At 36.6% G+C, this 26,905-nt stretch overlaps 3 protein-coding genes across 7 annotated transcripts; 2 read left to right on the top strand and 1 right to left on the bottom strand.

Moving 5' to 3' along the window:
- Positions 1-200: 200 nt before the first annotated feature.
- Positions 201-14,170, bottom strand: LOC113714382 (uncharacterized). Of its 5 annotated transcripts, none has more exons than XM_027238194.2 (19): positions 13,581-14,167; positions 12,570-13,354; positions 11,623-11,823; positions 10,881-10,964; positions 10,258-10,317; positions 10,049-10,093; positions 9,062-9,261; positions 8,461-8,955; positions 8,114-8,207; positions 7,818-8,012; positions 7,648-7,737; positions 6,488-6,550; positions 6,271-6,345; positions 5,586-5,636; positions 4,264-4,341; positions 3,484-3,618; positions 1,898-2,005; positions 1,744-1,809; positions 201-767 (listed from the first exon to the last, which is right to left on the bottom strand). In XM_027238194.2, the coding sequence occupies exons 2-19, from the start codon at positions 12,918-12,920 to the stop codon at positions 717-719; spliced, it is 2,442 nt and encodes an 813-aa protein (XP_027093995.2). In that variant the 5' UTR covers positions 12,921-13,354; positions 13,581-14,167; the 3' UTR covers positions 201-716. The 5 variants fall into 5 exon arrangements, with proteins under 5 accessions (XP_027093995.2, XP_071937923.1, XP_071937919.1 ...); XM_072081818.1 differs by lacking the exon at positions 201-767 and adding an exon at positions 783-1,627 and having other exon boundaries at positions 13,581-14,168; XM_072081822.1 differs by lacking the exons at positions 201-767; positions 5,586-5,636 and adding an exon at positions 781-1,627 and having other exon boundaries at positions 13,581-14,170.
- A 4,017-nt stretch (positions 14,171-18,187) lies between these two features.
- On the top strand, positions 18,188-22,778 carry LOC140037511 (uncharacterized). Its single transcript, XM_072081793.1, has 3 exons — positions 18,188-19,092; positions 20,928-21,014; positions 21,115-22,778. The coding sequence occupies exons 1-3, from the start codon at positions 18,739-18,741 to the stop codon at positions 22,504-22,506; spliced, it is 1,833 nt and encodes a 610-aa protein (XP_071937894.1). The 5' UTR covers positions 18,188-18,738; the 3' UTR covers positions 22,507-22,778.
- Positions 22,779-23,170: 392 nt separating this feature from the next.
- LOC140037515 (uncharacterized) lies at positions 23,171-26,619 on the top strand. The gene is made up of 8 exons (XM_072081812.1): positions 23,171-23,453; positions 23,880-24,092; positions 24,206-24,397; positions 24,484-24,686; positions 24,807-24,885; positions 25,532-25,673; positions 25,819-25,908; positions 26,134-26,619. Exons 1-8 carry the CDS (start codon positions 23,349-23,351, stop codon positions 26,232-26,234), a joined length of 1,125 nt encoding a protein of 374 aa, XP_071937913.1. The 5' UTR covers positions 23,171-23,348; the 3' UTR covers positions 26,235-26,619.
- The last annotated feature ends 286 nt before the right edge of the window (positions 26,620-26,905 follow it).

The following is a 26,905-nucleotide window of genomic DNA, read 5'->3' as shown; positions in this document are numbered from 1 at the left end:
TTATTGGAATCAGATCTCCTCAAGCATCTATCGCCTATTAATCATCACAAGCTTAAGAAATGTCTGGATTTTCTCGGAATTCCCTATGCGCATTGCTGGGTGAGTCAGAGGCCACATATTATTTATTTATTAATTAGAACTTGTATTGTTGTAAGTAAAGCCAATCCATGTATGATTATCCCAAAAAGGAACAGCAAACGTTATTCTAACAAATTTTGACATTCCAATGAATTATAGCATGAGTATCATCCTACTAACACCTTCAGAGGTTGATCTCTAGAAGTACACGTCAATCAAGACACATAAATTGATGGTGTAGCTTGCCATCTGATGCCACTCCAAAGCTCCTGGGGAAAGTTCAGTTACCTCGCTGAAAATATAGTCTGCAGAAAATTTTCTTGACTGGGTGTTTTCCTTCTTTGAGCCTTTTATCCAGTTACTTTCTCCCACCGTTTCTCACTTACTCCCGCTTACGTCTCGTGCACTTTGAATTACTGACAATTATAGAACTACTTTCACCTACTGAATGGTGTATATTGAATGATGGTGCTGAACTCATCATATAACCGCCAAAAGCAATAATAGAAATAAGGATTTTCAAGTATGTCGAGGGCCATAATGATCCTTGAAGAGCTGTGACAACTCATCAGTATCCTTGCTTCTGAAACTATTGTGGAGTGCTGGTAACACACTTCATGGTGCTCATTCTCATAGCTTCACAAGCGGGAGTCCGACAAAACAGAGAACAGTTGTGTATCTACAAATTGCTGCACAAACCAGATACGGTGCTCGTTTTCAAAGATAATAACTCCAGATGTGGGCCAGCAACAAAACTATAAACAAGTTATTTTTGGTCATGCAACAAGAACGGTGCATGAAGGTGCATGCAACAAGAAAGTGCATATTTTGTCTCTTCAGAAGGTGAAGAATTAGATGCACCAGCATCGAAGATACAACTTTTCAGCTGACTTTAATTAATCCAACCAACTTTCACCAGGTTCCAAACATGTATAATGGAAAACCTAGAAGAAGATGTGTGTCTAATTCCTTCAATATTTAGAGGTGGAATATAATGTCAAGCCAAAGTCAAAAGCAAGTTGGGTAAATTGCTACAGGTTATGTACAACTTAACTAATCATGTAAAGCAACCCTACAAAAGCGAGGGAAGGTCTTAGGTCAAAGTGGTACTCCTGTCCCTTATAAGGTGCTCTTGTTGGCACTACTCCATGAATACAACCCCACATAAAGCAGTTCGCTAAAATGTTGAATTATTTAACAAAACTCTTCCCTGATAGCTGAAGCATAGAAACAAGATGGTAATTTAACATCATTTCATGCACAAACTGACTACCATTTCAACGACACTGCAATTCTCAAAAGTGAAAATCCATTCTCCAGTATTACCATTTCAACGTCCCCGCATTTCTGCTCTGCATTTGTTGAAAGTGAAAATCTTTTCTCCAATATTCACTGTTACTACTTCAAACTCCTTCCCCATATTATTATTCTTAGGTCATGTCAAACATCGAATACCCAATTTAAGCATGGCAAGAGTCCTAAAACTCTTCTATTCTACTACATGAACGTCACATTTCTTATTATACCAGACGCGCTTTCCATGCACTGCCTGACATGTTAGGATAAATCCCAAGGTTATAACTCTAAATAAGCCAACAATTTTTCAACCAAAACCTCCACCAGATACTAAAAAATTCAGAAAAGCTTTCGTTTCGTCAAAATTACCTTAATAAATGGTTGGTCTCTACTTTGAAAGGAATCAATAAAACTATCTTTCAGAAGAATTGAAACCTGCAAAAGTAAAGTTCTAGTTAGTTTCAATGTAGTCACGTTCTCCAGAAATCTTGTGGCAGAATGAATCACAAGTTTGTTGGCCAACCCTGTCATTGTTTGATTGTACATTAGTTATTGAATAGGACCTCAAATCTGAGCAGAGAGACTCTAAGTAGTGTCTCATGACTGCTAAAAACTGTGCTGCAACTTCAGCCTGCAAACAAATGACAATTTTATGCTCAAATATTAGGTATGACAAAAAACATAGCTCAGGTTATAGTTCAATTTAATCAGAAAAGGCACAGTGACACGAATAATTATGCAGGAAAAAAACAAGAAAGCACAATCATCATTCAGTCGGGAAGATATTTCTCATCCAGAGTGCACAAAATTGGTCCATAGTGGCAGAGGACAATGAAAAGGCTAAATTGATTAGGAAAGAAAGTTTTATTTCTCAATCTGAGTACAAGTACACAAAATTCCCACCCCTATATTCAGCTGTGAAGCATGTACCACGCATTTTGCCATCTGATAGCTCAAGCATTTAAAAATGTCTTTTATGCGAAGTTTATGTGCACTTAAAAATTGATGAATCAGCCTGTCTTGAAACAAGTTTATATGTACTTGAAATTCACAAATCAGCTAGTCTTAAGGGGGTTGGAAGGCATGGGGTGGCTTAAATTCGAGTCATGAACTTTAATTAGGTGGTAATTCAACATCAACAGCTCCATATCCATGCTACACAGTCATTCACTTCTCTAACACTACAGCATCAGATCCAAAGAGCAGTGAGAAAGTCAAATCAAGATTAACTTCGGACGTTCAAGCTCAACTTTGGGATTAAAGAAGCTGAGCCAAGCTTGAGCTAGAAGTAACTGAAGCTCCACCAATTAATTTCCCAAATGCTAAGCTCAAGCTTTCCCAATGCAACAAAAGATGCCATTTCTACTCTGGACTAGAAGTTATGACCTGATTACGTAATAACAAAATTTTTACATGCAAATATTGTGAAGGCAAAGAAGAATTCATTCTTTATACCATAGAAAAGACGTAGTAAATAAATCATGATTTAGTTAGATGCAAAATGCATTTTGTATGTGCATTCTTTTTTGTTGGAAGCTCAATCAAAGCGAGTAACAAATAAGGATTGACTGATTTAACTCTAATAATAATGTCAAACATGAAGAAGGAAAGCCTTTCTGGAAATATATGAATAACCAAGGAAAAAAGTGGGATAAGATAATTGGTTGCTATGGGGACTTCTCAGAAAACTTAAATTGGAAAATTCAAATGCTCCAGAAAGAAATAAACATACTGGCTGACTTCAACATGCTGACAAATAAGGCCTCGTTAGTTTGGGTTTAAATCTCACTTTCAAAAAAAACCTGGGAATCTGCATTCATCATGTCAGTTAGCAAGTGCATCCATAGTTTTTCCCTTGTCAAAGGTGACTTTTATTTCCATGAAAATTGTGGGATAGAAGGGACTTCCAAAATAAGTATGGTTGATGACTAACAGTTGCATGTTTAAATTTAGTCTTTAAAAGGAAAAGAAAAAAGAAATTAATTGGAATTTCTAACATAGCATTAAGCAAAACCATTCTGTCCTATTTCATGACAATTAATACTTGTTCGTATGCACATTCACTTGACACGTACTGGAAAGATGTCAGCTGTCAAGGAAATTAAGCACCTGCACTTCATTACACTTGTAAACTGGATGTCTTTGAGCTATAGAATCTTCACCAGACAATCTAGCATGAACTGGCTCAAGTTTAGAAATAAGCTCCTTATGTCGAGGAAGAACAGGCAAGTTACACATTTTAACCTGCACTAAAAAAAAAGAATGAAATGTTGAAAGACAACCTAGAAAAGTAAATCCAAGTTTAGTATTGCTTTGCGGGAAGACCCTTAAACTGTTTAACACATACCATGGTAATGAGAAAATAACAATGCACATAAAACTCAAACCATGAATGAGAAGTAGTGGCCATATGGACGTCCAAAACTTATATCAAGGCAGAAAAACTCAAAGGTCTCTGCTGTTTCTGGCATATGCCTGTGTAAATACTGCCTAGCAAATCTTAAAAACATAGAGCAATTGTTAATTACAATCAACTGTATCTCACTTCTTTCATTCACTGATTATGTTGACATGTACCACACTGATCATTTAAAATGCAAATGAAATATGATGTGAACCAATAATAAGAAGAGTGTCTTTTAAAATGGAAAAGGGAGATGTGTATAGATAGCAATCAATAAGAAGATATCAAAAGTTCCAGTCCTTTTTAGTCATTAAATACTCATGCGTAGGGTTCCAAATTGTAAAAAATGAAAACAAACATCAAGAGATGCAGAACAAAAGTTTTGAAGTTCACCAAAGACAAAGGAAACATCCATTTCACTGCATCAAAGAAATCAAATGCATCTGCAAATAAGCAAGTCTAAATTTTCATCCAAACTAACGAACCTGATCTTTAACCACATTAACATGCACAAGACTCGAAGTTCTTGTCTTCAAATTGACCGGTTTATGTTGGACACCAACCTGCATAATAATTGGCAAAAAGTGTTGCAACATCTTTTAAAGAATAGCACCAATAATATCAGAATAAACTTCAAATACAGCTATAAAAATTCAATACCCAGTCTCTTCAAAGTCATAGTATGATTAGTGTTAACAAAGCTTGATTACATTTGTCCAAACAAGAAACTTTTGATAGGCACTCATACTACCAAACACGCAGCATCATTAACTGTTTGAACTCAACTCATGAATAGCCAGTTAAACTCATCTGTGATCCTGGATGTACACTATCACAGAGAATTCTGTGCTCATCCTAATATTGACCACAATATGATGACGTACATGTAAGCAATAAAAGTCCCAAATTACAGAGAACCACAGCGAGAGAGCACACAGAGGGACAGAGAAGGGAGACAGAGATGCATTACTAGTGATATCCACAGTACTAGTTTGACTTCTTGAGCTTGTTGGGAAGCAAAAAACTCATACTCATGGACTAAATCACCTCAGTAAGTTAGGCTTGGTGACTTTGTTGACTAAATTATATCACTTTCCGTACTCTAAATATACTTGATCACCAGAATGCCTGCTTAATTTCTAAGTTATGTCGATCTACCACCTCAAATAATTAATTCTTCATTTTAAATTATACCCATTTTTCCAGCAAACTCCAATGCTCAATCAAATATTTAGAAAGCTGCCATCAAATTGAATATGTTGATAGCAAGTGTCAAAGCCTTCAAGTTAACTTCATCTCTCAAAGTACAACACCTTTACTTGTAAGATTCTAGAAACTAACTATTGTTGGAATCCATTTTCTTGAAATTCTGCATAGATCATTCAACAATGCCATTCACCCTGAAAATTTTCGTATGGACACAGGCTTAATAACCAGACATAAGAGTTGATTGATCTGTGGTTGAAGCAAGAATATACAACTGAACCTGCAGTAACAAGGGGGTCGTGAACTGAAAAGACAGAAAAATTGCCCCTTCAGTAGGTTAAATCTCAGGTATTTCAACTCAATTCACTTCCGATTCAACTGACATACTTTGGAGATATGTAAACAAAAAACAAAAGGCATATGCCAGACAGAAAGCAAACTAAGATTAGAAGGAAGAGGTAACCAGCACAAAAATAACACACAAGATGCCCAATAATAAGGAAGGTTTAATCACCTGATAAACTATAGATTCAATATCAAGGTTGTTTAAACAGAATGTTTCAATAATTTTACTAACTTTACATAATGAGCGGACACTCACAATGAAAGGAACAGGTGCATCCAGAAAGTCAAGCATCTTGTCTGGTAGGATCTGCAAAGAATCTATGAGGATGAAACGAATACAGGTGGTTGGTTTAAAGAATTGACTTCTCAGAAGCTGATGAAGGAAATTCTAAATAAAGTAGTGCAATAATTAATGAATGATTGACAACATTAATTGTGATTCCTGCCTAAGTTAATAGCCACAATCTTAGATGTAAGTTCATGGGCAAGGATAATTTAGAGTTAACAATCAGAATAATATAATCACATACAGCATGTTTGAGGTTTCAGAAAGTATTCTTCAAATTGCATGATACCAAACAACTAAAAGATATCTTACTGTTATACTGAATTTCTGAATGCATAAAAACAAAATACCACCCAAGATTTCCCTCACAATAATACAGTATTTACTTCCTCCCATCAATACTCTTGTACTACTAAAGTTGTCCTCTCTAAACCCACCAAGGAAATCCATGCCTTGACAAAAGAAAAATAGAACCACCAATAAGTCTCATGAAGGAAAATAAATTGAACATTGCCAGCATGAGGAATCAAAATGGATCAAGTATGCAGTTACATTTTCAAAACTACTTAACATGGACTATGGGAAACATGAACCATGAACTGGCCCTAAAATTTTCAAACTGAAAAAGCAACACAATCCATATTATACAACTTACTGGAAGGAATAAACTTTGCCATTGAAAAGGACGGATGATGGGAATGAGTGACAGCACTACAGCAGAAAGAATACCCTGTAATCATTGGAAATTAGTGAAAAGCAACAAAGTAAAGTGAAGAGCAAATCTCATTTTCAATATTCAAGAAAAAGGTAAATCAAGAAAAACATGTGTTAACTGCATGATAGGCAGACACAGTGTTCTACAAACAAATTACCAAATTGGGGCAGACCACCACAACTTGTTTCTCCAGTAGCACTGCAGTAATTAGAGCCAAAATCTGGAAGAAGATGCAATGTCATCCTCAATCACTGTTAAACTGACTAGTAAATGTTCAAGGCATATCCAAATAAGACTGTTTTAAAGTTCTATTTCACCACATAAACAAACTTGGATTTGGATAAAGTGGAAAAAGAATAACATATTTATATACACTATCAATCCAAGTGCAAGTTTATCTACATTCAATAGAGCTTATTGGGTAACCAAGTCATATTCAGGTTGAAATCCTTCCCACTTGACTTAGAACTATATTACATACTATCTTTTTTGCAAAGTTCAAGTTCCTTTGTGAAGAATGGGTTACATTACATGTTATGTAAAGAAAAACCAAAAATATGTAAAGATGAGCATAAAGAAGGCAAAAGAATGGGTAATTATGCAACTCTCATGTCATGATTGTGGGAGAAAAGGGAAAAGAATGGGGAAGAAAAATGAGTACTCTGAAAATGGAAACAAAATGCCGGACTGAATAATTTCTCAAATAGAGAATTCTTATCTTTCTTCTGAGAAAAACAGGACTCCATGACATTTCAATATGCCAGCTTCACATAAAACACAATGGACGAATGGAAAAAAAGGAGGTAACTTAACTGTCCGAGAGTGGCAACAAACTAATCTGCAAAAGTGTACATTTATAATGAAAGCTAAAACTCTCAAACAGGAGAGTAATCTTTGTATATTGACATACCAAATGTATTTAGAAACCATGCAGATTTACTCCAATGCAAAACTCATGCATAATAAACAGCAGACTCCCGTGCAAAACTATTTGCTGTCTGGCATAGGTAAGTCCTAAAACATGTATAACTACCCAGTAAACCAAATAAAATTCTTGCTCATCTGTTTGCTACAGAACCTTTGCCCCGAGTCAAAATGACTGATTATTTAAAAGAACAATGTATTGATGAAGTCAGAAAAACTTCACATACTCAAGGGAAAGAATAAAAGCAATATTTGGTAATATATGTCTTATAAAATATTTCCACTTCAAATACAGATTTCAAGCATTATAGAGAAGATTATGAGTCAAACTAACTTATCACAGCGAAAATAAGTCAAGGACAAATGACAATCCTGAAATCTGAGAAGTATTACATTTTCTAGGGAAAGAATTCGGCAAATAGTTGCAGTTGTCCATATTGATAAAGCACCAGCTTCCTCAGCAGCATCTAATTTTAAATTGACCTTTCAAAGATTGCAACATCAGAATCAAGAAGCACTTCTTTTCATGAAAATAAATAATACAAGTACATAATGAATCTTACATCAACACCTTCCTTTATATCATGCATTTGTAGATCCAAAAGCTCATCATTAATTCCAAGTGATGAAACAGGAGGTCTCCTATACTGAATCGCCTGTAGGTGCTCAAGTGGTTGAAAAACCATTTCACTTCCTCGGGGTGGAAGAGGCCTACAATGGTAATTACAGACTATCTGTAACAAATCATTCTTGTTTCCCTACAAGAGTGGGAGAACAGGGACAACAATGAAAAAACAATAGTGAAACGAGTCATGAACGTTATCTGAACTCACAGCAGCATAAACGTAAAGGGGCTAACCTTAGTCCATTCTGGTGTCATCTCCTCTCCAAGAGATGTGTCATTGCTAAAAAGAATGTCACTATCATCGTCTGATGCTATGCTTCTCCCTGAACTGCCAGATCAAAATGAACCTATTCATCAATACTTCTTCATGAGATTTTCTACACTCAAGACAGATATCATTATCAAATTAGAGCAAGCAATATATAAGAATAAAAAGTATTTCAAAACAAATAGATAATATAGACACTAAATTCTGATCAAATTCACCAGAAAAACTTTAAAATGTGACATAATAGCAAAGCAAAAATCCATCTTTAGCTCAATTCAAAAGAAGTAACAAGAAACTTAAACAATTCTTCCACCTGAATGAAGACTCAGGACTTTCTAGATGCTCCACATTTCGGTTCCTTGTTCCATTACAAGTCCCAACGTCTGAAGTTGGGCTATTTTCATAAACCATATGGGTCCTCTCCTCAAAATCAAGGTGGTTATCAGAGCCCTCAGAGCCATCAACATCAAAACGCTCCAAACTTTTTCCACCATCTTTGTCCAACTCCTTTGCTTGACTATGATCAGATGCATCACTAGCAGCAACACTTTCAATAGAAAAACTTTCCCACCTTGATGATGATGAAGGTATCTCATCATCTGATATAATCCCAGCTGCAGCAGCAGTGAGAGCAACTGCATGGTCAACGGGTATTGCAGTTGCTGTCCAATCTCCAGCAGTCACATAATGAGGAGACTCACTATTTTCACTCACATAAGGGGATTTTGATGCTGAAGGTGCATAATCAGCAAGAGATAATTCAGTAACAAAACGAGTTATTCGATTTAAACGCCCCTGTGCAATGACACTGCAGTGAAACAAACAATGGAGTAAACTTAGAAGTAGATGTCACAGTTTAGTCATTTGATTAACAATCAACCCATGATCAAAGATTGTGTAGAATTTCATGTAACCTGTTTAACATCTCATAATGTAGCTCAAAGAATGGAACTCGAGTTAGAAGACAATAACAGCGAGGTGCAGCAACCAAAAATCGACTACAACCTACAGATGATTGGGAAAGGGGCGATAGACCACCACATATAGCAGGTGCTCTTTGAACAACTTCTTGGACATGTAAGCAAACACCATAGAGTGTTGCATTGTCAGCCACCTATTGAAAAGAACATTATATGCAGAAACCATATCATCTCAAAGGAAGAAAGAGAATCACAATTATATTCAAATGGTGAAATTTGCATCTATATTGAGAAGTCATCATTCATTCCCTTTCCCACACTACCCAAAACAAGGCTATTATTAAACCAAGGGTTACAGAAGATTCAAGGAAGCACCTTAAAATTTTTAAGATAGAAGTCAATTTTGCAGAACTGAATAAATAACACTTTAACTAAGCAACATGCAGAAACTCCTTAGACCACAGTAAGCCTACAATTCCATCTCCAACTCTTCTAAAATCATAGTAAATCTGCACAGATTTTTGTGCTTGAATTCAATTAGTGCTGCTACAAAAAATTATATTGAACCAATGTAGTAGGAAAAAGAGCAATCAAGAAAATCATCAATAGTTCCCACATGACTTCATCAACTCTAGGTAGGTGACTAATCAAAGTGCTTGCTCATGTCTAAAGGGAAAAGAAAATGACAAAATAGTAAAGGCAACTTTCCATGCCAGTCCAAACTAACAACTGCAGTAATGTCAAATTATAATGTTACAGTCAGAGAGATCATCTTTATAGTTTCTCAAGCTAGTTGAACTACTGGACAGGACTTATAAGAGACAAGACAGGAAATACCCCAAAAAATAAATAAAACTAAACATCTTCAAAGAGTATTCTCAAACTATGGGTATGCCATTCTTGGAAAATCCCACAATTAATATCATAAAATGCATTGCAGGAAATGTTAAAACAGCTAAGTTGAATGCACACAAGACTTACTTTGAGCGAGAATATAAACGACAAGTCATCTCTGCTTAAGTGCTCCTGAGGATCAAATAGAACAGGCCATTATTTATTTTGAATTACCAACAAAGCAACTCTTTTTCCTCATCTAACGATTGTTCCATAAGCTAATAATAAAGTGAATTTTGTCGTGGCAGAAAAGTATAAATGGAAATGTGTCTAAAGTAGAAGAATAACAGCTGCACCTGTCCATAGACAAGTTTATTGAGATCAGTGAAAGATGGGGTTCTCTTGAGTAGATGTGCCTGAGTAAAAAGGGAAACGTTAAATAAGTCATTTCTTTCTTACATTAATTTCTAGAATAGTAGTAGAGATATGCATTAGGCATGCAAAAATGGTTTTTCAGATTCAAAAACCTCATGTTGTGACACGACCTAGAGGCATCTTCACAGAACAGCTAGGTTGAAAACAAACAAAATTAAAAGCCCAAAATAAAATTACAAGAATTAGCATTCTTACAAGTCCTATCTTAAAAATTATGCATCAGTATCCTGTAAAATTAACATGTGACTTGATCATGACCAAGAAGACAATCTATGCAGAATGAGAGTAAAAAGGCATTTGTATCCTCTTGTACATTGATGTTCGTGGCTGTCAACATTCAGCTAAAAGAAACAAGATTTTAAGCAAAGCCTCAAGCCAAAAATCACCTCCCAACCACTTGAGTACATTCAAAGTATAACAGGTGTTGGTTAAACATTTTATTGCAGTGTAGGAATCCCAATTCATGCTAGAAGGTAATTCCATCATCATCAGTCTAGCAAATCACTTAAACACATAAAAAATGGTGAATCAACAAATCCAACACCTTCACGCCACTTGGGAAGCAGAAAGCAGCCAATTCTTTAGAGCGCAAAGGTAATCTCTTTCCAGGAGGGTAAGCGTAAATTATCTGTAGAAAGAAAACAAAAGACAAAACAAAGGCAGTTTGTCCACACAAACATAAGAAAGGAATGAATAAAGGGAAAGAGAATTAAAAAAAAAAAAATTGGTATCTTCATGTAATATGAACACCAGAAATGAAAGTCTCGCACATATGTGCTCATAAGACATGGAAAGGTAAAGAGAAGCAACACCCAAAAAAAAAAAAAGAAAGAAAATGACAACAGCTTGAAAAGTCTCTTGGTCTGCAAAACAAGCACAAGGAGAATACTACCAAAAAAAAATGAAAAAGATAGACTAAATATGTCAAAATAGCAAATCACATATTGTCAAGGTTAAACAGAAGAAATTCATTAGTCATGTTGTCAGTTAAGATAATGCAATCTATTAAAGTTGAGGCCCCAGGAATTAGAAATCCTTGGTTCAAATCCCCATTTCCCCTCCCCGGCTTTAAAAAATATATATATAATAATGCACTCTATTCATTTAATAGTAAAGCAACGGAGTGAAATTTCTGCGAAAATTGTTAGTTTAGAAACTGTTCAAAACTTAAGATAAAGTAAACTGATTTAGGGGTTAAACAACCAATCCATATATAACTGAGAGGAGTAATAAAGAACCATAACTGGAAAGTACAACAGTGGCCAGTTACAGTTAAGCATCCAAACCTGAGGCTCCAACGTAGGAACTGGTGGTCCCCTGTTCTGCATCATTCTAAAATCAAGAATATCAGATTTTTCCATTTCTAACTCCCATTTCCTCCTTTTGGAAAATGCATCCTCAACAACTTCAAGATTAGTATCTGGATGAAGACCCGCAATAATAAAGTGTTCAAAAAGTGAAGTTGGCTCCTTATATCTCTTATAATCCTACATAAAATATTGTGTGTGGATAAATTATTTAAAAGCACCAGGAAAACATTCTTGTAAGCAAACTTACAACATGACAATAAAAATAAAATAAAGAATTACCCACATAATATGATAAGCAGATTTATCTAGAGAAGAACAAAAAAAAAAAAAAAAAAAAAAAAAAAAAAGAAGCTTACACAGACAATCCAGATTAGGTCGATGATGCAAAACAAAAGGGTATTGTCATAACCATCGCCAAAAGTGAAAGTACAAGTTAGTAGAAATTGAATCCTTTTCTTCTTTCTCTTCTTCTTCCTTTTTTTTTTTTTTGTGGTTTTCTTTATCAGTTACCTTGAAAGTATACTAGAAGCACATTGTGGCAAGGACAAGGCATGAATACCATCAAAAAATACAGATTTCAAAGATGGAAATTGCACAGCTACCAAAATCAAAAGTTAGAGGGAATAACATATTTAAAAAGTTAGCATAAGCTAGCCAAGGGGCCCTAGAAACTGAATTGGGTTTATGAAGAGAACTACGAAAAGGAATTCTTGATACCACAAGTATGCAAATGCACTATGCATCAAAGTGCCATGAATTCATTTCAAGATTCTAACATGCCAAGAGGGAAATTCAAAACAAAGAATGTCTGGAAACAGGTAAATCATACATCGCAAAGTTAACATGGAAAAGATCATGCAAGATAACTAATCTAAAATAAGTTTAAGAGATGGCATTTGTCCTACTGTTCTGCAGAAACTTACCAAGCTTTTCGATTTGACCTGACACCATTGTCGTTTCTGATTAGCCAAAATCTCAGGGTTGAACGGTGGAGAAAGGCTTTGCTCACCCGAATTGCTTCCCCATCGCAGAGCTCTTTGCATATGAGACTTCAACCTCTGGAAACTGTTGCTTCGCTTCTGAAATGAAGTTAATATTTCACTACGAGTGCGTCTATGCACCAGCCCTCCTGGACTCAGAGGTGGTAGACTTAATTTGCTAGAGTAAACACCCTGCAATGCCTCCCCTGCAACTCTCACTGCATCCTCCAATGCCTGCATTGGTGATGTTGGCCACTCCTCTTGACAACCACCATCTTCTTCTTTAGTCTCCATTTCAATCGTCTAAAACCAATAAATGTCCATTCCAAATTCCGCTACTTACACCATCTCCAGTTTAAATGTCATCCGCTCCATAACATAGGAAATATCGACTACATAAATATCCTGTTCAATTGGAGCTGGACTCAAGTTGTTCCTTGAACATATACCACGACAACGTGTATCCATCAATTTAGTTAAACTACATCATGATCCTGTGTGCTCCAACAGTTAAAAAAAAAAAAAAAAAAATCAAGAATCTGCTCCCAATGCTCAAATTAACAAGTATATACTCAAGAAACTCCGATTTTGGTTTCAACTCCCCTGTTACATTAAATCATCCAAGAAAACTCAACCTGTAAGGCAGGATTCCCAAGCAAATGAAGAAGAAACAAATAATCCACCTGTCAGGACATCAAGAATGATGCTTCCATTGATGCATGTATGCCCTAGAATTTGAGCATTTTTATTAAAATTAGAATGGAAAAAAATGGGCAAATATTCAGAAGAATGCGAACTGATGGACAATCCACGCAGCATTGCTACCCTCTCCAAGATCATAACTCAGAAACTTAATGCAATGCCTTTGTGCGTCAAAATGCACCTCGGCAGAAAATGATACATAGGCAAGACAAAACCCAAAAAAAAAAATTTTTTGAATGCAACAATTAGTACCTAAGGAACATGATCGTGGTCTGTCCCTTCCGAATTTTGCAAGGACGGTTAACCTTGCCGGTCTTTCAGCTCTTCGGCTGTAATTCAGGGCTCGTCGTTGCCGGTGATGGGAATGGATTTTGTGCGTGTTTGCAATGATGTATCTGCCCGACAAATAGCGAGGGAAGAGGGTAACAGGAGCATGCAAATGTTCCAAAGCCAAAGGTGGTCTCAGGTCTGCGTAATAATTACTACCAAGACAAGAAGCATTAGTAATGGTACGAAAAATCTGACTGCCGTGTCCGATGATTGGTCAATTAGGCATTTTCATAAGGTTTAGACCGCCCCAAAGTCGGTGCAACTGCCAGCGCTTTCTTGTAGCCATGTAGCGCTATCAACTGTGATGGATCATCATTAAATTCTCCTCATTCGCACGTTTAATCACTTCTTCTGGTTTTTGAAGCTAATCATTTATGCCCCTATTCCAACTTATTGGCTAGTTTTTCGTTGGTGACCAATTAAAGAGACCAATTGATTTGTAAGTTTTCCCGTTATTAATCCAGTAAAATAGCACGTTTGTTTTTTTTGTTGTTCAAAGAGAAATTACAAGCTTGAGGAGAAGGAAGGGGGAAAAATGGACATTAGTTTCTCTGTGCAATTTTTATCATTAAAGTTTTGACAAAAGTAAAAGTGGTTCTCAATGTTTAACTCATGTATAGTTTTAGCCCTAAAGTCATGGCAAGAGTAAATTTGGTCCCTAGCATATCTAATTTAAAACAAATTTAGGACATTTGAATAAATTTTTCAAATTACTAAAAGAATTTAGTTATGTCTAGTCATGTATCCATTAAACTAAATTTCAAAATAAACAAGCAAAATAGTAGCCAAGTTTAAACAATAAAATTAAGAGCAATAACTCACATGCTAACTAATTAACAAGTAAAAACTAATTTAAAAATAAACTAAAAAAAACTAAAATTAGTTTGAGCACCTAATTTATCGATCCATAACTCTTTCACTTTTTAGCCTCGCTATCCCCAACAAAACAAAAACTGTAATATTTAACTTTTTCATAAAGATTACCAAAATTTCTTTATTGTTTTTGTTTTTTTTTTCAATCAAATCAGTTGTTAATGTGTTATCACAGTAGTTACTCTTATTGTTCACAACTACTCATTATTAAGTTTAATTCAACAAATATACAATAGCACGTAACTAATTCCGTCAATTGTCATAAATTTGTTTCAAATCGGTGATATTATAAATCATATTTGTTTTTGCTGAAACTTTAAGGATTAAAATTGCACTAGGTACTAAATATTTAGGACCAGATTTGTTTGCTAAATCTTTAGGGATTAAATGATATAATTGGCAAATATTGAGGAGCAAAATTGTATTTTTCCCTTTATTTGTTTATCTTAGTAGATAATCCACTCTATGTTTCTAATCACCGTCAAAATCAATTTTCTTTGGCCGCTGTTAGACTTTTTCTATATTATTATATTTTTTGGCTCAAAAATTGTAACAGCCCATTGTACCTGTAGCATCCAACAAAAGTCATGAAATTTGACTATCCTTATTTTCTGGGCTTCTTCCTTTTTTTTGTTTGGGCTCGTTTGCTTTGGGAACGAGTCCAAAATTATCCTTATTTTCGAGACAAAAGCAGTAAATCCAACAACAACTTTTCAACTCAACGCTGCAAGGGTTTTAGAAACAATCCATAGGCTCGATTTTCCGTCTGCTCTTCTGAGTCGGGAATGTACGTCATCGCCACCTTTGCGGTGATTCCGGCCACTTGCTCCAAAATATGACTTTCGTCGCTCCGTCGGCTAGACATCATCAAATACTCCCTCCGTCCCATTTTGATAGTCTTGTTTTCCTTTTTCGTGTGTCCCAAATTGTAATCCACTTTCCCATTAAGAAATGTAGTAATCTTTCAAATTGTCTAAAATACTCTTATTAAATATCTTGTTATTAATACATTGTTATTAAATACTAACCCACTACATTGAATACATTGAGCTTTTCCAATACTAACCCATTAGTTGTAACTGATATTAATTGGCACTCTTCGTGATTAGCATAAGGGTATTTTAGGAAATTATTAATCTAAATTTATGTTTCCAACCAAATTAATTACACTTTCTTAATCTATGTAAAAAAAAAATCAAAACTAACAAAACGGGACGGAGGGAGTATGACTTTTGTCACGCGCACGAGCAGAAGTTCGAGTACGTAAGCCAAACGGGTTTGGCAAATGAATTTTTTTGACTGTTTATTTAAAATTTTATTGTAACTTATTTGTAGAAAAAATTTTTAAGATATATTAATTTTTTTTTAAGAAAAAACTTCTTTTTTCCCCCCTTTTCTTTCCTTTGATCTTTTTCTCTCCCATCCCACCGCTCTTCTTCTCTCGCCCTTCCTCCCCAGCCGTTGTTGCCGACACCTCCACCGACGACTGGCACATGGTAGTCCTTTTTTTTTTCTTTTCTTCTATCTCCTTCATCCCTTTCCTCCTTCTCCCTCTTTTCCTGGCCACCATGCCCTCCCCCTGCGCAACCAAAGGGGGTGATGTGAGGGAGAGAGAGGAGGAAGGAGGAGAAAGGGGAAGAGAGAGAGAAAAGGAAAGAAAAAAAGGAGTTGTCAACATTGGCTGACAATAGAAACGGTGGTGAGTTAAGGCGAGGGAGAAAAAAATGAAGGAAGGAAGGTAATTTTTTGGTGTTTTTTTTAATTTTGAAGTGTGTATTTTAAAACGCGTGGAAAGTTTTTTGACGTTATTGTAATTAAAGTCGTTGAAAAACTTGTAGGGAAACAAAACTTGACAATAAATTCCTTTACCAAACAATTCTATAGTTGAAAATTAAAAGTCTATAGGCCAATCATTTTATTGTTTTTGTGTTAACGCTTTTTTATTTAGTGAATACAAAATCCATGAAGCGTAATTAGCAGAATTAAAAGTGTAAGTAACATTCTTTATTCATTTTAAGGTTGACACAATGATGGATAAGATAAAACGAACACGTTCAATAATTAATCTAATTAGACAACAGATGGATTATCTTTTATGATTTGATAACATGTAATTCAATAGATTTTGGTAAGAAAAACCTAAAAATCCAATACCCTATATACATATATATAACCGAAAGTCTAAAAAATGTAAGAATATTGATTTAACCCTTCATAAAATGTTAGATTTTTCTCATTCTATGGCCTTCTGCCTCTTCTTAGCCTTCCCAACTTAAAGAATTTATGGAGCACCATGTATGTATTGATTTTAGTTTAATAATATTAATTCTATTTTTTAAATAAAATATTCATATTAGTGGACGGAGGATGTTCGATAGAAAATTAGAACCCGATTGAAGAGGGTTTAATAATAGGAAATAAAAGATTTAGATAAGTGGATTAGAGTTTTTTTTTCTTTTTTTATATACTCGCACATTTAGAATAACATATTCCTACTCCTACCTTAGAGGGATGGTTCAACTGAACCGAGAGAATTGACAGAAATTAAACTATCATTGCATCAAACAGGTGCACCACGTACTCGTATGGATTTAAAAGAAATCACATATATAGTGGTACATTGATGGGAAATAAAGTCCCCATTTGATAAGTGAGTTTTTTGGGTATTTGTCTAAAACTTTATCGTCACTTACTGTAGAAGTTTTTTTAAAAATTATTGAAGTGTGTTTTTTTTTTTGAATATTTTAATATATGTAGTTTAAAAACTTTAAATTTTTTTTGGAGATTATTGTAATTAAAAATTTTAAAAAATTTATATCAGACAAACTTGACAAAAAATTTATCTGCCAAACAAGGAGAAAGTTTGAATCATTGATCTTTCACCCCCATAATTTATGTGGTGGATAACTCCTCCGATGAATGTTGGTTGGATTAGAGTTTGGTTAGAAAAATTTTCAATGATACCTGACCCGTTGCTATCCATGACTCAAGGATATTTTAACGGAAACTCTGGAATGGAAAGAAGGAAACAAAAAGATTTATTATACATATTAAAAGCACTCACTCACTTGTTAATGGAATTTCTCTTGATTTTATTTTCAACTCACAAGTCACAATCACTTGCAAGGACAAGAATACCCTCATTCTTTATTTTAATTGCAACCTCATAAAAGGATGGTTGTAACCTCAACCTCAATGAAGGTTACCGGAACTTACTACTTTTGTCTTAACTGGCATGGTCAAAAAGGTCACAAGAGAGTGCCCACGGCACGGCACAGCACAAGACAAGACAGAAGGGAGCGCCGATTAAATTTACAAAAAACCACTTGGCAATGGTTAAGTGACCACCAGGAAGAGACTTAAGTCCCTTCTTGAGCTGCTGTTGGTGAGGGTTCACCAGCAGCGAAAAAAATATAAGGGTTGTGTCATAACACTTTTTTGATTTAGTTGGATCTGTATAACCACTAACCCCTACAACAGCCTCTTTAGGCTCCCCCTCCCCCTGAATTTGGATAGAGTAAGTTATACAAATGTATCGTTGCTGATAAAAGAAAAATTAAATAAAATTTACAAAAATAAAAGAATGGGGAAAAAAAGTTTAAATCACAATGGGTCCCATTATTGCTTGCTAAATTTGGTAAACGGAAACGGGGAAGTGGAAGTCCGAAACCCCAACCAGCGAACTGACAGCGTAATTCCCCACGCTTGCCTCGTAAGTCGTAACCTAAGCAGCAAGTCCTGATTCCTGAATTCGTCATCGTCAATCCTTCTTTCCTCCAGAGCGAGTGGCGGCAGCAAGACTCTCCCGAGTCACGACGCGACTCACGAGTCTGTGACTCATCCACCGATGACGCTACCAACAAAACCTAGTCTACCAAACCACCCCCCATCCATTCCCTAAGTTATTTTCAGCAATCTCGTTGGGTCTCTCAGAAAAACACTTTCCAATTTAATGCTCGCTCAAAGGGGAAAAAAAAACTGCCAACATTTGAATTTCACTGTCACAGGCTCACTCACGAACCCTAATTTTTTTCTCAGTATTCACAAATCAAAAACCCTTGTCAAATTTCGATCTCTGTTGCTCCTTGATCTCACAGATGTAGTAAAGTTTCTCTATTTTATTTCTTTCTACATTTATGTAATTTATCTGTGGGAATACAGAACAATAAATTGGGTGAAAGATTTCTGAGTTACTTCCAAGGTTGCAATGGCTGTGCAGGAGACGGTTGTACTGGATATAAGCTCCGATGAAGATGTTGGTTGGGGAGATAACATGTCCGCTGCCGGCGGCGGCGGGTGTCGCGATGACAGTGATTGGATATCAGAGCTATTGGATGAGGCAGATAAAAAAACGGATGATTCCGATGAGGTGGTGGTGGTGGGTGAGGTTATTGCCAAGCCCAAATTCAGGCCAAAGCCTTCAGTGAAATGTGTAGATAAAGTTGATGATGATGATGACTGTGTAGTCTTGGAAGCTGACCCGGATGCGCCGGTTGCTATTGAAAACGATAAAAGAGAGGATGATCCCGACGAATTGCTTGTTGTTAGCGAAAAGGGCCAGGTATTGCTGCTGTTCCTTCTATCACCATGGTTAAATTCTTTGATGTATTTCTACACTCTTGATATTTTTCATTTGAAAAAAAAATTGCCGCTTTAGAGCTGAGATAGTTGTACTTGTTCCTCATTGCCTAAGAAAAAGTGAACTGTTTTGACGAGTAAATTGGGGAAGCAGAAAGGAATATTATGTTTTTTCATTTAAGAGTGAGACTTTTTAATCCCAGTAGTTACGCATTTGTGTTACAAAAATTACTTAATAGGTTGAATGGAGTTGGAATTACTAGTGCACTTACGTCTGATTACTTGAAGATATGAAGATGCAAGAAGATATCATTAAGCTACTGAATATCTGTCTCCAGCATACGTCTTAGCTACCTATGGTCCTGACAGACAAACTTTTATTTGGGAGATAACAACCGGCATGGTCTTCTTTCAATCTTTATATTATGATTCTTTTTTTCGTTAAGAGTGAATTTACCTGTTCTGTGTGTTGGTTGTGTGTTTCTGGCTGATGAACTGTGAGCATTACAAACTCCTAAAAAAAAAATCTCCTGTCTTAATTTTCATTCAAGAAATATTGTCTCCTAGACAGACTCGCCTGCAGTTTATACTAGTTGAGAATATGAGGAAAAAGTAGTTAGTAATTTACGAATGAACAGTTTTGGGAATTATGAGAACAGAATTGTTTGATGTCGTACTTATTTGTGTGCTTTATTATGATGATGTTCTCAAGATGTGGTCAGGCACAGTTTCTTCAGAGTCATAAAGGAGGATGACTGAAGGATGAACTTGGCTTTGAATGTGAGCCATGAAAGGTCAACTGTTCTTTCTGCGCCGTATATAAACGAGGGGAAAAATGTCCTTGCTTGTTAATGAATACTTGTTGCATCTTTCATACTCATCTTTCTTGCCATTTTTTCACAATAAAATTGGATATGACATCTGGACTTGGTTATGATTGGGTTTTGTAATTAATGTAATGCTTCCCCATTGAAAATGGAATATCCTTGTTTTTCTCTCTCATGTCCACAATAACAACTATGAAATGATACGTCATGGGTCGGATGTAATTGGTTGTGAATATAAATTTCCTGAATTAAATTTACTAAAGTTGTTACTGCATTGTCTTGTACATTTGCTTTTTCGTGATTAACTTTTCTCTTTACGAATGCTGTTCTTATTTTACTTTGGCTTCAATATTATTGCTTGATGTATGCATGTTTATATAGCCTAAGTTGTGCGCCTTTGATTTTTTTGGGGGGGGGGGGGGGGGGGGGAGGGGAGAGGGGGCGGGTGGAAGGGGTTTCAAATTGTTATACCTTAGATGCTGAAATGGGGAATTTTTGCATTTGTAAGTTCTGATCTTGGAATGCGAGCTTGATTTCATTCTGCTGTGTCTTTTTTGTGGAAGCTGTATGTGATGCAATACCTGATATACGGCATCTATTTAGGACAAAGGATTCATTCTAACCTTGTAAATTTAAAGGCAGTCTGAACAGAGTTCTCAACAGCAGTCAACATTTAGTCATGTTGATCAGTGGAAACTTCATAGATTGTCTTATGAACCGTACATGAAAATCTTTGTTTCTTACGCTTAGTATTCTGATTTTTATATTCATGTCAGATCTACTTAACATGGTAGGCGAGGTTCTTAAGTTTTTCGGTAATATTTTGACTAATGTATGGTCAGCAGTATAATTTGTTCTACACAGTTTTTTGTATCTAGAAATCTGGATGTACATCTGGAAATTTGCTTCAGTTTTGTACTTTGTATACATGGATTTATGGGAACTTTTCCTGGTGCAGGTTTCTTCCGTTTGACTTTTGTTTTTTTTGCAGGTTGCATGTAGAGATTATCCTCATGCACGCCATCTTTGTGTCAAATTCCCCTTTAATTCTACTCCACATGATAGGCATTGTGAGCAGGTAATATTTCTTCTGTAGCCTTTTTCTTTTAGATTTGTCCGCTTACCTTCATTTTCAGGCACATGCTACTCTTTTGATTCATAGTTTCTTTTAACTTCAGTGCCATTGTTATGTTTGCGACTCACTTGCTCCATGTCTTCACTGGAGCACCGGCATCTCCAGTATTGACCATTGTCATGCTACTGACAAAGAGGAGTTCTGGAAATCCCAGAGGAAAAGTTCAAAGAAAAATGATGAAGCTCCACCCGTGGCTCCTGATACTTCTTTTTCCACAGGACTAGCTCCACCATTGCCCTCTGATCATTCATTACAGAATCAATTATTTACCCAAGCTGCGCATCAGCCTTCTTCTATGCCATCTATTAATGGCACACAAAATAACATAAATCATGGTAGAAGCCAACAGTCTGGAAATTATACGAGCGTCTCTCCACAGTTGCGGAGTACATATAGTCATCTTATCCCTGGTGACAGGAGACACAGTACTGGCAACACAGGCACTCGCTACATTTCTCATGTACCATTAAAAAGGACAAGAACATGTGGGGATGTATTACCAGCTAATAGGTACTGTAATAATTCATCCAGAGCCAGCCATGGATATCAGTCTACCAGAAGCCATCCTTCTACGACAAGGTGGCTAGACCCAGTGACTCCAGTGATTAGTACCTTTGAAGATTCCTCCAAGGCAATTGTTGGTGGTATGGCTACTAGAATGTCCAGCTTACCAGCTGTGATACACATGGCCAATGGAACTGCAAATCATCCACTGTCTCATCCTCAGATGTTACGTCAAACACATGGGAGCAGTATAAATACAAGTACAGTGGGTCCTCAGCGTCAATTGTCTTCTCAAATTTATGGCGACTTCAGCATCACTAATCCAATGCCTACACAACCCGGGGTTGCCGCGCAGCCAAATTGGGACTGTCCCTTCGATAATTCATTTCCTTTTCAACCCCTAACAACTACCAATCCTAATGATACAAGAATCTCTCAAGATCCTGTTCCTTCTGAATCCCTTGTAACCTCGTGGGCCAACATGAGCAACTGCTTTGAAGGTGCTTTTCCTACTCAGCCAAATGCTGATAGTGGGCATTTACCGCAAGAATGCGGTCAAGTCGCTTCTTTATCAAGTCATGGGGAAGATACATTTAAACAAGGTAATCAAACTCGAAGTACTTTGGATCCAAGTTGTGCTGAATTTGGCTATGGTTGGGACAGTACTCCTAGCCACGGCCAACAACCTCTTGCTGATGAGTACAACCGGCTAGAAAATGCAGTGCAGAGAGATGAGCCGGCAGTCAATGCTGATGTTGGTTCGCAATTATATGGGAGCGCCAATTCTGCACCATTGGATTTCCATTTGGACTCCTGGTTGTTTGAAAATCAGTCTGCTTTGGGTGCTTTGGAAGTTCCGGTGCCTCCCGAGCTTAATGTTTTCTCTCCTGAAGCTGCTACTATAGATGCTGGTCTTCTCTTCGACTTTTAGCTTTTGGTGAAGCTTCACCTACATTTGTTCTACAATCCCTGCTTTCGACCCCGCCCCGGGGGAAAAATTTTTTTTGGGGGGGTGGGTGGTGGTGGTGTTGGGGACGAGTTGCAGAGATTGCCCTTGCCGTCGAAGGTTTCTGTACAGAGGCTGGTAGCTTTTGTAAAGTTAGTTGTATATTAATTGAATTATTATAGACTTTGTCAGCCTATCCATTGAGCACTAACTTTTTTTGCTCTTCAGTCTTATTGAAGCTGTTCCGTTTGCTTTGACGCTGGGTAGGATTTCTGCGTGTTTTTTTATTAGGTAAATTACACAGGAACGGTGATAATCGGAGGATCTTTTGGTACGAGGGACAGCTTCTTGAAACACAGACGAGTAACCAACTGAACTCGGCTATGACCTTAGCTTAATAACATCAACTAATCGGGCACAGTTAGCATAATTAATTTACTGCAACGAATGGCAAATTAGCAATTAGTAGCAGAGAGAGAGAGAGAGAGAAGGCAATTTTGTAGTTGTTTTCTGGGTTAATCCCATCACATTGTCCAAATCGATTTGATTATGGGCCGTCAAAGGTGTCTAGAAAGATCGGCCCAATCCAAAAGTCACCCCCCATCTCAAGTTTGAAGGCTCTTTCTTGCTTCCGGGTTCTCTTGTCAAGTACCAGTACTATAATTCTTAAGGAGCGCTGCCTTCGATGGCTTTCGTCAAATGGTAATTCTGAGTGTGAGTGTGTGTGGGGGTTTGTATAGTGTATACTGAAGAAGGTTTGTTTTCGGGGAGCGAGCGACCTGCTGAGTGATCGGGTTTAGGTAGTAGAGTATTCAAATAAAGCCAAGATGGCGCTGTGGATGGAGGCGGGCTCTGAACCCAAAACAGAGAGCGAGGTTGTAGACCTTGAAGCCATCTCTGCCCTCAAACAATCTACTGCTATCGAACTCAAGGTTTCTCTTCCTCTTGCTTGCCTTATTTATTCGGAGCTTTTGTCTTTCTTTTGTTTTATTTGGTTTTTTCCTGGTTCATCTGTTCTTTCTTTCTCGCGCGGGGGAGGGGGGGGGGAAGGCCTCCAATTGGGTTTTGTTCTTGGTCCTTTTGGTCACTTGGACTATTACTTTGCTGTTGGAGATTCGATTTCAGATGTAAGTTCAGAAAAAAAGATTCAATATTTGAAGGAGATACTTAGAATTTGAATATTGTTTACTCACGCAAACTCCCCCTAGATAAGCCCCCGTCGCTTGCCGTTCAAGGGGTGGTTCAATATACAAAACCTAAAGTTGCGTATTCACTAATTTCTCCATCAATTTAGCAGAGTGCATACATAAGAGTACATGCATAAGAATAAATTTTTGATCTGGGTCAGTTGTCTGCAGGAAAATGGAAATGAATATGTGAAGAAGGGGAAGAAGCACTATTCAGATGCCATTGACTGTTACACCAGGGCTATTAGTCAGAAGGCTTTAAGTGATGCAGAGCAGTCAATCCTCTATTGCAATAGAGCCCATGTCAATTTGCTCTTGGGAAATTATAGACGTGCTCTCCAGGATGCTGAGGAAGCTATCAAACTTTCCCCAACAAATGTTAAGGTTGTTTATCTGTAAGTCCATTTTCTGGTTCAGGCTTATTGGCTCTGGCTTACGTTGGCTCGTGTATTTCTTTTTTAGATGTGATGAATGTTTATTATGTATTACTTCTTCAGGCATTTTACAGAGCAGTCAAAGCTTCGATGTCCTTGAGTCTGTTGGCTGAAGCAAAATCATATTGTGAAAAAGGGCTTGAGCTATCGCCAGAAAATGAAGAACTAAACAAGCTAGCTGGTCAAATTGATCTACTGAAGTCCGAGCAGGATCGCCGTAAGGCTGAAGTTTCCAAGTCTGTTACAGCTGTTAAGGTCTCAAATCTATGAGCCTTTTTTAGTTAAAGAAATCTTGTGTCAATCCTAAATAGTGTTTGAACCTTCTTGTGTAAAATATGTAGGATATGATCTCTGCCTTTGAAGAAAGAAAAATAAAAATTGGGAAGGCTTTGTATCAAGAACTCACTGGTGTGAAAAAGCCAACTTTGGACAAGAATAATATCCTGCATTGGCCTGTTCTTCTCCTGTATGCAGAGGTTATGTCCAGTGACTTTATTGAGGACTTTTGCGAGACTGACATGTTTTCAACTCACTTGGACGAAATATCCTTTTTACTTTGACATCGTTTTTTGTCAAGGTTATATGCTGCTCTCTTTGGACCGCCAATGTGAACTTTTTGTTATCGATTGATGAACTTCTTGGGTGATCCTTAGCTTCCCTACATGTTTTCAGAAAGTTCTCCTCCTTTGCCATGGGATAATGAGCATGCTTATACACGTGATGCTCTCGAGTTGTACTATGAGGTATGATATTTTCTGCCAGTCTTGATACATCTGTGTATGTTGCTAAAATAAGGCTTTTGATTTGACTCGTAAGATCTGCAACTCACTCGATGTAAGTGGACAATATTTCTGGAGGGCTTCTGCACATTGTTTAGTAGAAAATTTGTTCAATTTTTCTTTCCAATATCTGATCATATTAAAGTTTTTCAGTAGGTATATGTACCCTTGGACGAGTCCTTTGGCATTTGTGAGCTCATTGGCTTCCCGAGTGACTGAAAAGAAGTTGTGGTAGTTCAGGGTGCCTTGTAGTTACTTTCTGTTCTGTGCTGCCATTAAATCAATCTCTGAATTGTAATGACATTGGATGACTGATAATCTCCCTTTATAGTTATCTTCAAGACCTCGTCTCATGTTTGGAGAAATTCTCTTTTGCGGTCCCTGAAACTGCCTTATTGTCCTTCCAGTAAACTCTTGTTAAATTGTTGCTATGCGGCTTCTGAAAAAGGATATCTGAAAGAACTTAAAGAGGGTCTGATAGATATATTCTTCAAGGTTGTTCAGCTTATGAGCATGATTGTTACATGTTCCCTTTGGGTAATTTGTTAATATGTTGATGTGTATTATCTTGGTCTTTTCTTTTTTCTTAAGCTGAAAGTTGATTTAACAGGCTGACTCTGGAGTTCGTTTATCCAAGAGAGAAATCTTTCATTGCCTCGCAGATGGGACAGCTGCTGCTAATTTGGAAAAGTGTGATATCGAGGAAAATGATGCTGCTGAGGAATCAAGTAGTAGTACTACTGTTCTAGGAGGTATGTTGCTCTACCTGCCTGTTATAATTAATACAAGCTGAAAACGTGTTGCTATTATTCCTTGGCGAACTAAGTTGAATCCATACAAGTATTCGTTTCCAGTTAAAGCATTTCTCTTGGGTTTGACTTGTGAAATGATTTTTAGGTGGTGGTATGAGATGGATCAAGGTAAATGAAAGGAGGCCACTTTATGATGTCCTAAAAGAACCAAATCTTGTTGTCCCCGGCATACCTGGTATGATTTTTTTTTTTTTTCCTTTTTTTTTTTTTGACCTTGAAGACGATTCTGTGAAGAGGAGCACTCTATCTTGGAAAGATGAAAAAACGTAACGTCAATATTTTTCAACTTATATTAACAAGGGGAATGGTGTTAGAAGTCATTAAATGAGCGCTGCTGGCAACTTCAAGCTTTGCTCTTTTAAACGCATCTCTGATGTACAGTTTCTGTTGTTTTGCGCAGTATTCTACGTTGTTTCAAAGAAGTCCAGTTTCTATGAAGAGTTCAAATCTGGTAATTGGGCTCCTTTTGGTAAATACACTTCCAGTTCCAGCAGGGGTTGATGGGTCCTGGTGCACAACAAACAATTGGTCCCTGCATTTTGACCGACCCCTCAGGATTGGATAGAGCACGCATTTCATATATAAATATAATACTAGGAGAGTATTGAATCCGTAACATGGACACGGAGGGAGGAGTATCTGCTGCAATTTAGTGGATTTGTCAGAGAAGACGCGTCTAACTTGAAACGCTAATGTGAGCGGTTGTTGGGCTTTCGACTACCCAGAGGGCTTTCGTTATGGTTAAGGTTGTAAAAATAGCCTAGTTAGTAGGGATTTAAAGAATACTCATATTTTTGAATTAATTGTATAAAGGTGTAATAAACTTTTAACATATTGTACTTCATAGTTTATAATTTCCAAAAATTTAAAATTTTAGTAGGGATAATGACGGCATACTTTTGAGTTATATATACATATATATGAGATGAATATATCATAATAGATGTAGATTTATACTTATTTTTTAAGTAATAAGATGATAAAATTTTGATAAATTCAACGTTTCATACACAAAAATAAGTTTAAATTTGGCATAAACGTGGCAAAATCTTCGGAAACTATAGTAAATTTATCTGTAATTTTAATTTCAAATATATAACTTTCAAATATATCCACAAACTATTCACGTCCGAATATATATATATATATGTATATACTATCTCGTATTATAC

The sequence above is a fragment of the Coffea arabica genome, chromosome 1c (assembly GCF_036785885.1).
Source record: "Coffea arabica cultivar ET-39 chromosome 1c, Coffea Arabica ET-39 HiFi, whole genome shotgun sequence".
In the NCBI taxonomy this organism is placed as follows: Eukaryota; Viridiplantae; Streptophyta; class Magnoliopsida; order Gentianales; family Rubiaceae; genus Coffea; species Coffea arabica.
Note: the sequence above shows the minus strand (reverse complement) of the source record. Positions and strands in the feature narration are given on the sequence as shown.

What these genes read in the sequence shown, in the direction of transcription:
- LOC113714382 (XM_072081818.1), bottom strand. Translation starts at nt 12,920, where the DNA reads ATGGAGACTAAAGAAGAAGATGGTGGTTGTCAAGAGGAGTGGCCAACA. An exon ending in AGTCCTGAGTCTTCATTCAG is followed by an intron (nt 8,208 to 8,460) that starts GTGGAAGAATTG and finishes TTGATCTGGCAG; the next exon opens with TTCAGGGAGAAGCATAGCAT. An exon ending in GAATTCTTTCCCTAGAAAAT is followed by an intron (nt 6,551 to 7,647) that starts GTAATACTTCTC and finishes ATCTTCTTCCAG; the next exon opens with ATTTTGGCTCTAATTACTGC.
- LOC140037511 (XM_072081793.1), top strand. Translation starts at nt 18,739, where the DNA reads ATGGCTGTGCAGGAGACGGTTGTACTGGATATAAGCTCCGATGAAGAT. An exon ending in TTGTTAGCGAAAAGGGCCAG is followed by an intron (nt 19,093 to 20,927) that starts GTATTGCTGCTG and finishes TTTTTTTTGCAG; the next exon opens with GTTGCATGTAGAGATTATCC. An exon ending in ATGATAGGCATTGTGAGCAG is followed by an intron (nt 21,015 to 21,114) that starts GTAATATTTCTT and finishes TTTTAACTTCAG; the next exon opens with TGCCATTGTTATGTTTGCGA.
- LOC140037515 (XM_072081812.1), top strand. Translation starts at nt 23,349, where the DNA reads ATGGCGCTGTGGATGGAGGCGGGCTCTGAACCCAAAACAGAGAGCGAG. An exon ending in CTACTGCTATCGAACTCAAG is followed by an intron (nt 23,454 to 23,879) that starts GTTTCTCTTCCT and finishes AGTTGTCTGCAG; the next exon opens with GAAAATGGAAATGAATATGT. An exon ending in TTTCCCCAACAAATGTTAAG is followed by an intron (nt 24,093 to 24,205) that starts GTTGTTTATCTG and finishes TTACTTCTTCAG; the next exon opens with GCATTTTACAGAGCAGTCAA.